Genomic DNA, 12,666 nt, shown 5'->3' on the forward strand with positions numbered 1-12,666 from the left:
TTTGAGTATTGATTTGTAATTTGGACCTATCACAGCTCCTTGGTTTGAGAAAACAATCTGTGGCTGGCCGCAGAAAAAACGTAATCAGCCCTGACCTGAGAGCTCCGGAAGCAAGCCGCTTCAGGAGGCAGCAATACATGTCAACACCTGTCCCGCCTGCTTCCACTGGTCACTTGAACGCAGAAGCTCTTTTGCAGCCTTCCCGTACTCGGGTTGGCTCAGCACCCAGGCTGTCTCAAGGCCTACCTCTGCCAGTTGTTGGCTATGTGGCCTTGGACAAGTAGCTTTATGCCTCAGTTTCCTCGTCAGCAAAATGGGGTCTAGATATCCCCAGAGGTTCTCAGTGACCCTCCCCTCATCACAAACACCCGTCTCCACGCCTTCCCAGGCGGAGGGAGACCCACACACAGCAAGCCAACATCAGACTGCAGCAGGTCCCCTACACCGGGGGCTGGTCGGGAACCCGAAAGGACACACGCTAAAAAAAACCTTCCGCTAATTGGGGCTTTTTTTTTTTTTTTTTTTAAAGATTTTATTTATTAGAGAGAGAGAGAGACAGAGACACAGGCAGAGGGAGAAGCAGGCTCCACGCTGGGAGCTTGACGTGGGACTCGATCCTGGATCTCCAGGATCAGGCCCTGGGCTGAAGGCGGCGCTAAACCGCTGAGCCACCCAGGCTGCCTAGTTGGGGCCTTTTTGCTCACAGGTGACAGTCCCCAACTCGCGCAGGTAAAGGAAAACAGGAAATGAGTCACCTGGAAGGAAGGTGCAGTGGGTCCCAGGAAAGGATCGGAGCGCGGGAAGCCGCCGAAAGCTAGGGGGACTTTCGTCCTCCTCGTCCTGAAGACGCCCCGTCTGCGCGCCTCACGTCACGTGGCTTTGCTTCCCCGACGTCGTCGCAAGACCCCAGAGGTCACAACCGGCCTCCTCAGGAGGACGCTCCGGGCGCAGCCCCACGTGGGCCGGAAGGGCGGGGTTAGGTCTTGACGCCTGCGCACCGGGTGCAAGCAGAAGTTTCTAGAAAAAGCGGGCACTCAGCGGCCTCACACGGTGCGGCCTTGAGGCTGCCCGCGACACCGCCAACTTCCCAGGATGACCCGCGCCGCAGCCCTAAACCAAGACCGGAAGGGAAACCCCTTCCTCGCAGTCAGCCCTGGCAACTGGCCGTGACCCCGACCGCGACCCCGGGGCCCGCTGCCACCTTCGCGGCCCGGCTCCCCTGCTCTCCTCACGTCGTCGCCGCCGCCGTGCAAGGCAAGGAGCCCGACGCCGCAGGGCACGGAAGCCCTTACCAGCCGCTAAGAAGGTCTCAGCAACAAGCAAGTCCTCCCCTCCCCCCCCCCCACGTTTGTGGCCGCTTGTGGCCGTCGCCGCGCTGGTCCGGTCGTGTCCTCAGGCCCGTGGAGGGCCACGGAGGGCCGCGGGCACGCCCCCTGGCGAGGGGGCCACCAACCCCGCCCGCGAGCTGTGCCCACTCGGGCCGAGCAGCCAGCCCGTCTCCTTACCTGTGACAGGAGGGCGGTCACCGGGCTCACCTCACAGACGCACACACCCGGGGGGCGAGCGGAAGCAGCGCCTCCGCCCACAAGCCCCTGCGCTCGGCCTTCCGCCGCGTGGGTTCTCGCGAGCTCCAGCCGGTTCCCACGCCGACCTTCCTCCTCTCGCGAGGGCGAGGACCTGTTCACGAACTTGCGGAGCCGGTCAGCAGGCGGCCTCCCGGAGGGGGTTTTGAGGTTTTGTTTTGTTTTTTTATTTTATTTTTTTGTGTGAGAGAGAGAGAGAGGCAGAGACACAGGCAGAGGGAGAAGCAGGCTCCACGCAGGGAGCCCGACGCGGGACTCGATCCCGGGACCTCGGGGTCACGCCCTGGGCGAAGGCGGATGCTCCCCCGCTGAGCCCCCCTCCCCCCTTCCGCCCCAGGTGCCCTGGCAGAGGTGTTCGGTTTGGTCAGCCCCCTTTTTAAAATCTTTGGCTGCCGACATTTAAAAGACCAGAGACTTCACATAGGAGTAACGGGGGCTCTGCACCAGCGTCACCTGAAACGGGACAGAGTCACGCGGTCATCAGGGGCTTTGCACAAGGGAAAGCGAATCACCTCCCAGACTGGGAAGGAAGCCAGGCCGCCAGCCGGGTGGCCGGGAGGTGCGCGAATGGAGATCCCACCCCCCGCACGTCCGCGGGAGGCCCACGCTGGGTGCCCGCCACAACACAAACTTGCTGGGCGTGCTTCTGGAGCCCGGAGGTGCGAGAGCTTCCCTCCAGGGGCGCGAGGGGGGGCCTGTGTTTGTTCCAGCCTCGCCCGCTTCTGGTGGGTCCTGGACCTCACCCGGCCTTCTCCCTGCGTCCCTGCCTCAAAGTCCTTTATTTATAGGGACACCAGCCACACTGGATAGGGCCTGGTGTGCCTCGGTAGGGCCTCATCTTGACTAATTACATCTGCAACAACCTATTTCCAAATAAGGTCACGTTCCCAGGTACTGGGGTTAGGACTCCAACATAAGAATGTGCGGGGTGCGGGTGGGAGGGCATAATTCCACCTCCACCTGTAGCACCCTCTGCGCCGCATACCCTGGGCCCTTCCCATCATTCTATCTTCAGTGACTTGGCAGGAAGAGGTGCTTCTCCTGAAAACGAAAATGAACTAAGTTGGGCTGTTTAGGAATACCAACCTGTTCAGTTGCACACAACCCAAGGGTTCCCTGCTGAGTGACAATCAGTGAGCACCCGGAGGCAAATGGAGCCTTGTCCAGTGCCCACAACATTACTAATTAATTCAGTCACTAATTAGGGCATGCAGCAAATACACACTGAGCTTCCACCAAGTGCTCAAGGCCCAAAGAGGAAAGAACAAGTTGTCTGCCTCCAGGGGAACTACAGAGACCTCAGAGCAAGCAGTAGCAAAACCACAAAAGTGCGGCTTTGTGGAGAAGCACAGCAAAGCAGAGTCCCTGGCTGAGAGGGAAGGGACTGCAGATCGAAGAGGGGTGGAGGTGAGGGACAGGCTGCGAGTACCCAGGACAGAGGGAAGAACCTCAAAAAGCCCCTACCCCCCCCCCCCCAGCACCAAGGCTGAGGACAGAGCTGGAGCTGTGGCCCGCTGGCTGGTGGGGAATTTCACTGGAGTGTGGGGGAGCTGCAAGTTTCCCACGAGGACACCAGGAAGAGCACTGTACAGCGAGTGTCCCCAGACCCCCACACGCTGCCACAACTGCCGTGCAGAAGGAAAGAAAGGTTTGAGCAACAGAGTCCCCTTTCCCCGTGCCCGGCAGCATATCTCCAGCACCCTACAAAGCCTAACTTTGCACCTGCTTGCAAAGGAGCAATGTTCTCAGGGTCCGGTTCCGGAGTCTTGAGCTGAGAGGCTGTAAATCAATAGCTGGCACAGAGACTGTCTTCCTGAACCTGTCCCAAGAGGAATGTGGTTGTGGTGGTGACACCAGGACCCTGCCACAGCACTGGGGTCTACACTATCTCCTCCTTTGAAGAACTATATACATCCGTGGTATTTCCTGCTCTTATCCCTCTGGTTCTCTGAGCCTCTGGTCTGTCCCTACCCAGTCCCCCCCATTTCCTTTGGGCAGAGCCCTTTCCTGCCAAGTGACAGTGATGTCTCCTGTTGTGTGCACTCGGAGGGACCTGGACAGGTCCAGAGGACGAGGAGTGGGGAGTCGAGGCCCGAAAACACAGATGGGCAGGGGCCCCATGCTGGCAGATGGACAAGCTGCTGGCCAAGCCACCCGCAGGACAGAAGTGCTCCAGAGAGCAAATGACAAAGTTCCTCTTTTCTGAGAAGCAACATTCTCTCACCAACCAATGAAAGATTCTCTATGGCCCGAAGGTTGACTATTCTTTCTTGTAAGGTAATAAATAGCAGAAGAGAATTTACAGATACGGGATTGGTGGGGATCCCTGGCTCAGGGTGGCCAGGGCTTAGCACCTGCCTTTGGCCCAGGGCATGATCCTGGAGACCCGGGATCGAGTCCAACGTGGGGCTCCCTGCATGGAGCCTGCTTCTCCCTCTGCCTGTATCTCTGCCTCTCTCTCTCTCTGTCTCTCTCATGAATAAATAAAAACTTTAAAAAAATAAAAATAAAAAAATAAAGATATGGGATTGTTAAACCAGGGAGAAAATAAAAACTCATCTTTATTGCTACTTCCCTAACATTAAATTACCTTCCAACTAATGAAGCATTAAGAGGCTTAAAAAAAAATGTCTTTCCACAATAATATTCTTACAAAAAAATCCATACAGCCCAAGTAAAACTGGGCAAGCGTGAACAGCCCAGTGGTGGAGTGTACCAGGGTTGACACCCTGCTTGTGATGTGTTCTACTTTCACAAGATGTTACCACTGGGAGAAACTGGGGAAAAGGGACACGGGATCTCCCTGTGTTACTTCTTAAAACTGCATGTGAATCACAAGCTAGCTCAATAAAAATTTCAATTAAAAATTTGTTTTTAAAAAGAATCCATACACAGACATATAAGGACAGAATAGGAAGCAAAAATCTTTATTTTTTAAAAAATTCACATTTATTAAAAACAGCAATTTCTAGCCAAATAATATAAAGCATCTTAAATTAATTTGAAAGTATGTACACTTTTTGTATAAGTAAACACTTGAAACTGTACAGATTTAAACAAATACTCATTTAGCCTACAAGTTGGGTCACCATCACCTACTCAGTACTTTGTAAGCTGTTTGAGTGTTTCAGAAATTAAAGATTCAAAACACAAGAATGAGTGCCATCAAATATTTTTATCCTTAAGAACACAGCCTGCTCTGTACATCAAATTAAATCAGTCACAGTATTTGTACAATAATCATGCCCTCATTTCTTTGGAAAGGCTATTTAAAAAATCAAATGTACATATAATACAGAAAACAGGGTATTTTACAATTTCATTAAACATGTATTTAAAATAGTAAGTGGACGTAAATACAATCTTCCTGATTCATCATTTCATGTCAAAGAATGAATATGGACCCTCTTTACCTTATACCTTCCCAAAACAGACTATCAAGCCACATTCATCGCCGATTTAAAAGGAGCTAAAGAACACGTGACCTGTTTAAAATGACAGACATCAGGATATGTAACCTATCTACACATTGCGAGAGTCTGCTTTATGGGGAAGACATCTCTGTAGAATGAGGTCAGCTGGCTACATTCTAGAACCCTCTTTTCAGTGTTCATCCCTAGATAGTGTTTGAGTAACCCAAAATTCCTTCTGAACCGAAAAGCAGCTTATGTTCCCAAGATCAGAGGCAAAACCAATCCACTCAGCAAGTAGATTTCTGTAGGAAAACTCATAGATGTGTGTAATCTGTGACAATCCCTGATATAATATGGTAGATTTCAAGGGGTGGACCATCTTCATCCTCCTAATCTTTGTTAGTAAAATGTATCCTGCTGTGACAGGGCTAGAGCCCCACAAGGCTGGTACACGACACAGCCAATGAGTAAAAGTGGGAGAAGAAAGTGTTCACTTTTCAAAGAACTACCAAAACTAAAGGCAGTGCCCAGAAAGCTGGTAGCCCTAAGCTTTGTGCATGAAATATACTAGTCCTTGGGTTACCTTCTCTCCCTTACGTACCAGACTGAAGACACCTTAATTGGTGCTTCCCACTCACAAACACAGACTGTGGTACCGTGACAATTCTCATTATAGATACTGTGCATATCTATTATAAGGAGGCTCCAACCCCTGCTTTTGAACGTTCTGCACCTGAATTCAAGGAGTACAGACACCAGGACCATACACGAGGTCCTTGCACCTCAAAACCACCTCATATCAAACACACAGAGAACACCCCAGATTCCCAGGAAAGCCGAATGTGTTCTCAAGACGCACCCCATCTACTCCAAACAAAACTTCAAAGTGATAGGAGAGACATTTCATTAAATATAGCGTAGAAATAAGATTTCTGGAAGTAAAAAATAGCCACCATGGAATCTCTGTGGCTCAAAGTATTGCAGTGTTTCGTGCTTTGACAAACCTTACTCATAGAAGCTTTCTAATGAACGGTACTTCTGTAAAGTTCTTCTCTGCACTACTTATTGTAACCTACTTTCATTGCACATCTTTTGCTAAGAACCATTTCCCTGCGCGCCCCTCATAGCTACCTCTAAAAAACTCATGTTTCTCGTGACCTTTTAAAGAAGGCAGTTCGCACACTCCCAGATTAATCTTTGGCATTTTGATGTTTTTGAAAGGGAAACACCGATCTTCCAAACACTTTGCTTATACTTCATCGTGCAGCCAGCAGTGAGCAGCACGGCTGTGGTTCTCAGGGCCATTCCCACATACAGTTCCGCAGCGTCCTGCAGGCCCCGGACTCCTCAGCCCACTCCAGCCGCGCAGACACTGACGCGGGGCCTGACCGCCAGCTGGGTTATTTACAAACTGACAGCAGGAGGTTCAGCTGAAAAGCCAAAGGAAAGGCTACGTTAGCTCTGCCATCAAATACCAAACTTGAAGTGCTGTTTAGATCCTCAAAAACAGAATGAGAGAAAAAGTCTAGGATTTTTAAGAATTCAAATGAACACGGCTGGACTCATTTGTGCAGTGGCACCCTGTGAGGGGGTCACACTCTATCACTGAATCGAGGCCCTCAACTTACTTTGAATCCAATGAAAAATGACAGGAAAAAAAAAAAAAAAACTACATGCCAAACTACAGACCAAAAAACTACATACCATACCTATCTCTATCCCTGAGAAGAGACAGAAACAGATCTAAATTATCACTTGCACCTTTTCCTGTGCAGAGTGTATTGTGGGAAAGAGTTGTGTATACGCTGAATTCTTTGAATGATTATTTTTAAATGCATAACAGGCCAAGGAGTGAACTTCAGCTCAGTCACTAACTCTGATGACCCCTGGAGCACCCTGCCCACTCTGTACAGGAGGGCAGGCAGGACATGGAGCTGGCACCTGAGAGAAGCAGAGAAACCCACCATGGGACAAGGTAGGTGTGCAGTCTGCACACCAGAAATCTGTTACCCAGGCCCTAGAAGACATGCGGTTAAATGAACCTGGCAGTAAACCCTCCTACACAGTACAAACCATTTTGGTGATCAAAATAACTGCCCCCCCTAATCTCTTCTATAAATTTGTACTCCCAGTGAGAGTGACACAACATCACCTCTGTGTTTTTCCTGCCAAAAATAAAAAACTTCAATCTAATCGTGACAAAATAGACAACACCAAATTGTAGGGCATTCTACAAAATAATTGGCCTGTCAAGGTCAAGAAAGCCAAAAAGCCTACAGAGCTGCTCCGGGTTAAAAGAAACTAAAGAAAAGTGATATCTGAAAGCAACACGTGGCCTGGATCCTGGACCTGGAGAGAAGTATCTGTAAAGGACATTATCAGGACGCCTGGGTGGCTCAGCGGTTAGGCGGTTACCTTTGGCTCAGGTCATGATCCCGGGATCTGGGATCGAGTCCCACATTGGGCTCCTGTGGGGAGCCTGCTTCTCTCTCTGCCTGTGTCTCTCATGAATGAAGAAATCTTTTTTTTTTTTTTTAAAGGACATTATCACGACACTCAAGGAAATCTGAACATGACCTAGATCATAGCATCAATGTTAGATTTCCTATTATGATCACCATGGGGCGGAGGGGTAGGGTCAAAGAATTCCTTGTTCTTGGGAAGTACACGGAACTATATCCAGGTAAAGGAGCACAGTGTCTCCCAACTTCCTCTCAAATTGCTTAAAAAATGGTGGTGGGAGAGGAGAAGGAAAAGACAATAATGATAAGAGTGAATGAGTAAGGTGTAAACAACTGGGTAAAGTTCCTTATTACCATTCTTGCATTTTTCCTGTAAGTTTAAAATTATAACAAAATTAAGTTACCAAAAAAATCTGTACTGGCTTATATTGGATCTTAAGAAAATGGGTCATAAACATTCAATTTCTAGGGAAATTTTTTTTTTTTTTAGGCAAGCTCTATGTCCAACATAAGGCTTAAACTCACAACCCCAAGACCAAAAGTTACAGGCTCCGCCAACCGAGCCAGCCAGGTGCCCCTCCAGGGAAATTTAAAATGGGAGAGAAAGGGTTCCCTTAAGCAATGATGTACAGGATCAGAAGACAAGGCTCTGGTTCCTACCCTGTGAGGAACTCAACCAAGTTACTTAAAACTTTCAGGGCCATGGCTACTTCATCAATTAAAAGGGGCAAATATCTTCAAGGGAAGATTAAATAAGATAATACATGTCAGATCCTTAGAACAGTGCCTGGCAGCAGGCAGCAGTCAATAATACCATGTATTGGGGTGCTTGGTCTGTTAAATTTCTGACTCTTTGATTTTGGCTCAAGTCATAATCTCAGGGTCATGAGACTGAACACTGTAGTCAGGCTCCGCACTCAACAGGGAGTCTGCTTGAGATTCTCCTTCTCCCTCTCCTTCTGCCCCTCCCCCACTGTTTTTTTTCTCTCTCGTTCTCTCAAGTAAAAATCTTGGGGGGAAAAAAAGATTCTCTCTCTCTCACTCTGCCCCTCCCCCTGCTTGCTCTCTAAAAAAAAAAAAATCAGCTATCATTATTATCTGGAAAAGATGGTTCTGAAAGGGGATCAAGGCACAGAATGATGGTCTATCAGTGTTTCTCAAATTATAGGTTGCAATCCACTGGTACATCATGAGAACAATGTAGTGGTTCCCTATAACCCAATGGTTCCTGTAACCCAATGTAGTGGTTTCCCTATCAAATGAATAGGGAAAAGAAGAGCAAAGCAAATTGGGTTGTACATAATGTGACTGATTACTGTCAAACTTTTAATTTACAAACATATACACATATACTAAAACACGTATGTTGCTGGCAGGAGTCGGCAGGAGCCCAGAAACCCTGCATGTTCTTGGCAAGCCCCACCTGACTACTCTCATCTACACGCCTGCAACTGACTGTAACTGGAAGAAAAACAAACAACCATGCTGACTGGTATCTCTTGGATTCATAACCACTGAACTCAACTGAGCCTTTCTCCCCAAATCTTTAGCACCTCCTCCCTTTTAGTGGTGACTCTGCTTCCTGTTTCACTCACAGGCATGAAGCAATCAGATGAGAGCTTCCATGGGGCCCTATCATGTCCACCATCTCCCCACGTGTGCCCACACACTGGCTTTCTTTCCTTTGCAACTGAATACCCCCACCCCCATGCACCTAAACAAAGGCTCCACTCCCCAACTGTTCCTGAGATTCCATCCCCCCCTTTACTATTCAAGGACATTATTCCAGCATCAATTTTTCCCTTTCTCTAAAAACTCCTCATGAATATAGAACATGTATTTTCCCTTATCTTTAAAGGAAGAAAAAAAAATGGAAAAAGATAATCCAGTAACAAATAAAAGCAAGAGTTATTTATAGAGCAAAGGAAGGAAAAGGCTGGAGGGGGCTGAAAGGGAAGCAAGATGCCTCCAATTCTACCTTTTTCTAGAATTCTGACTTGGGAACCATGTTAATATTTTATATAAGAAAACAAAATTAAATCAAAATGGTGGCAAAAAAATCTCTAAGTACTGAGAACAAACCTAACTATATATCAAGTTAGTGGTATAATCACACAGAATATAATTACTCCAAATTACTTACTAAAAAAGAATTTTAGGGACGCCTGGGTAGCTCAGCGGTGGAGCGTCTGCCTTTGGCTCAGGGCATAATCCCAGAGTTCTGGGATCAAATCCCACATACGGCTTCCCACCTGCATGGAGCCTGCATCTCCCTCTGCCTATATCTGCCTCTCTGTGTCTCTCATGAATAAATAAAATCTTAAAAAAAAAAAAAAAAGAATTTTAACTATAATCCTGGAACCACAGACACATCCTGACCCATCTATCCATACAAAGGACTACATAAAGCCATAAAAAAGAATAAAGTTCTAAAACATGCTACAACATGGAAGAGCCTTAAAACATTCTGATAAGAGAAAGAAGCCAGTCATAAAAGGCCATGTATTGTATGATTTTGTTTAATGAAATGTCCAGAAGAAGCAAATCCATAGAGACAAAAAAATAAATTATAGAAGATGGAGGAATGGGGAATCTGCTAATGGGTATGAGGTTTCTTCTGGGGGGGGATATGAAAATATTCTGGACTTAGTGGTGATACTACACAACTTAGTGAATATACTAAAAACCCACAGAATGTCCACTCTAAAAGGATGAATTTCATTGCATATGAGTCCTATCTTAATTAAAAAAAAAAAAAAAAAAAAAGACCCTATCTCCCCTCCAGCTATACCTTTTCTCTCCCAATGTGGTAAAACTACCAAAAGACTCACCCACACTCACTGCCTCCAGTCCCTTCCCCAAGCTCTCCAACAACTCTGACTAGGCCCCCACACCTTACCACTCTCTCCTACACCCTCTAGTCCTTACATATATAAAACTCCTAAGCTATACCAAACTTAAAACTGGAAATAAAATACCCTCCATAGAACCAGCCTACTCCTAATAGATAACACGGGCTCAATAAAAACTTGCTGGCTGAACTGAATACATGAATGACAGTAAACACAGGTTGAGCTCTGTATTCAGTTCTTTAAATTTAAGAAGAAGAGAAAAAACAAATACTTCTAACATTGAATCCCTAAAGTTAACTTTTTTTCATGTGAAATGTGGGCCTCTTATCATGCATACTGCAAATTATTCAGCAACCTAAATACCATTATTTGAATCTTTCACAAACAGTTCATGCATGTTAAACACAGCAATTTTCAATAGAAAAGATTAAAAAGCAATTAAAAAATTATAGTGTCATCACTAAAAGAGAGCAATTCAAAGTTTGAATTCTTGCTCATCAGAATAAAATAATGTACAATTTTTTTTTAAAGATTTTATTTACTTATTCATGAGAGAGAGAAGGGGGGGGGGGGGGGCAGAGGGAGAAGCACACTCCATGCAGGTAGCCTGACATGGGACTTGATCCTGGGTCTCCAGGATCATGCCCTGGGCTGAAGGCAGCACTAAACTGCTGAGCCACCCAGGCTGCCCAAGTACAATTTCTTAAATTAAAATAAATTCATGGTTTCTCAAAGACATTACCTACACAAGTAAAATAACCAAGAGGGAATAATAAAAGTAATAGGATCTTCAGATGATGGGATTTACCTGTTCCATAGAAGGACAAGCAATGATCTGGACATCTTCAGGGCTAAACTCTTCCTTTAACAAAACATGGAACTTCTGGAAGACTTGCTGAATATTATTCTTAGAAAGTAGAAGAGGCAATGTCATTAAATGAGTCACCAGAAACATATGAGCACATATGAAATACAGATTTTCTTAAACATGAAGCATTAAGAATGTTAAATCTTTTCTTTTTAAATTTTCATTTAAATTCCAGTTAGTTAACAGTGTTATATTAGTTTCAGGTATAAAATATAGTAATTTAGCACTTCCATACATTACCCCATGCTCATCACAACCAGTACGCTCCTTAATCCCATCACCTATTTCACCCATTTCCCCTACTCATCACCCCTCTGGTAACTATTAGTTTATTCTCATAGTTGAGAGTCTGTTCTTGGTTTGCCTCTCTAAGAATGTTAAATCTTATTATTTGCCAAACAAGTGGAAGAAATGTATCTTTCATTGGATTACCAAAGACATGTAATTTGCACTTAATAATTCACATGCTAGCACAACCCGACTAAGACTTACCAGATAATATTTCCTGGAAAAACTAAACTCTAGTAAGCCTTGTTCCCCCAGAGAATAATAACAGCCTTCAGCAGCAATTCCTTACACAAAAGATAATAAAGTTCCCAGACACATAAAACATACTTTAAAAATCAACCAATGCCTTCAGTAAAGATGTGAGCTCAACACAGAGCTGGAAATTATGAGCACTAAATTTGCTTTGACATTTAATCCCTTGATGACCACTGCAAGTCATTTATTTCCACTACTCACCAGGAAAATGAAGCATAATTCCTGAAATGCTGCTTTCTCAAGTACTGGGCCACATTCAATGATAGGGTCTAGAGACGTACTTATTTACTATTTTGTACTTTAAGGCCAAAATTACCTTGTTGCCAAAGGTAAGACAATAATTTATGACAAAGGATAGGGATTGGGGTGGGGGAGATACAATCAGGCAGTCGCTGGCTTTGTAAGCTTTTCAAGAATTACAGTGATCACCAATCCACTTTACTAGAATAGCATGCCAACACTTTTAAATGCCTACAGGAAGAGGAAAATGGTAGACAAGGCAAGAAAACTTAAAGAGACTGGCTAACATTCAAATAAAATATCAAAATACTCACCCTAACAGGTTTAAACAAGATGAACTCTGTGTCTTTATTGGATAGGTACAACGACATACTTCTCAAAGTCAGAGGCAGCTTTGCTTTTATTGTCTTGTAGACACTTGTTACAAGGTCACTGACCTTTGCTGAAAAGAATTAACCTCATTAGTGTTACAAACAAAAAGAGAAGAAACACTTCCGTTTTCATTCAAAGGGGAATAAAGGAAAAGAAAAAATGGCAGAAGAAAGGACTCTATTTCTCCCCAAATTTTCTTTCACTTTTCCTATTGATCAAGTTTAACCACAAGCCCTATAAACCTTCATTATCTACTGTATACAAAATTCTACTCCCAAAGGCTAGGGCAGCAAAAAACTCCTCCAACACCCTTCAGGACACTCACAGGGGCTA

General features: G+C 45.6%; 1 protein-coding gene across 1 annotated transcript in view; it reads right to left on the bottom strand.

Annotated features, from left to right (window-relative positions):
- Positions 1-4,494: 4,494 nt before the first annotated feature.
- Positions 4,495-12,666, bottom strand: part of COG3 (component of oligomeric golgi complex 3) — a 67,270-nt gene continuing 59,098 nt past the window's right edge. Inside the window, exons 21-23 of the mRNA XM_026017205.2 lie at positions 12,276-12,403; positions 11,119-11,217; positions 4,495-6,426 (exon numbers count right to left, since the gene is read on the bottom strand). Coding sequence (XP_025872990.1) covers positions 6,397-6,426; positions 11,119-11,217; positions 12,276-12,403 — 257 coding nt within the window. The 3' untranslated portion in view covers positions 4,495-6,396. The remainder of the gene's footprint in view (positions 6,427-11,118; positions 11,218-12,275; positions 12,404-12,666) is intronic.

The sequence above is a fragment of the Vulpes vulpes genome, chromosome 6 (assembly GCF_048418805.1).
Source record: "Vulpes vulpes isolate BD-2025 chromosome 6, VulVul3, whole genome shotgun sequence".
NCBI lineage: Eukaryota > Metazoa > Chordata > Mammalia > Carnivora > Canidae > Vulpes > Vulpes vulpes.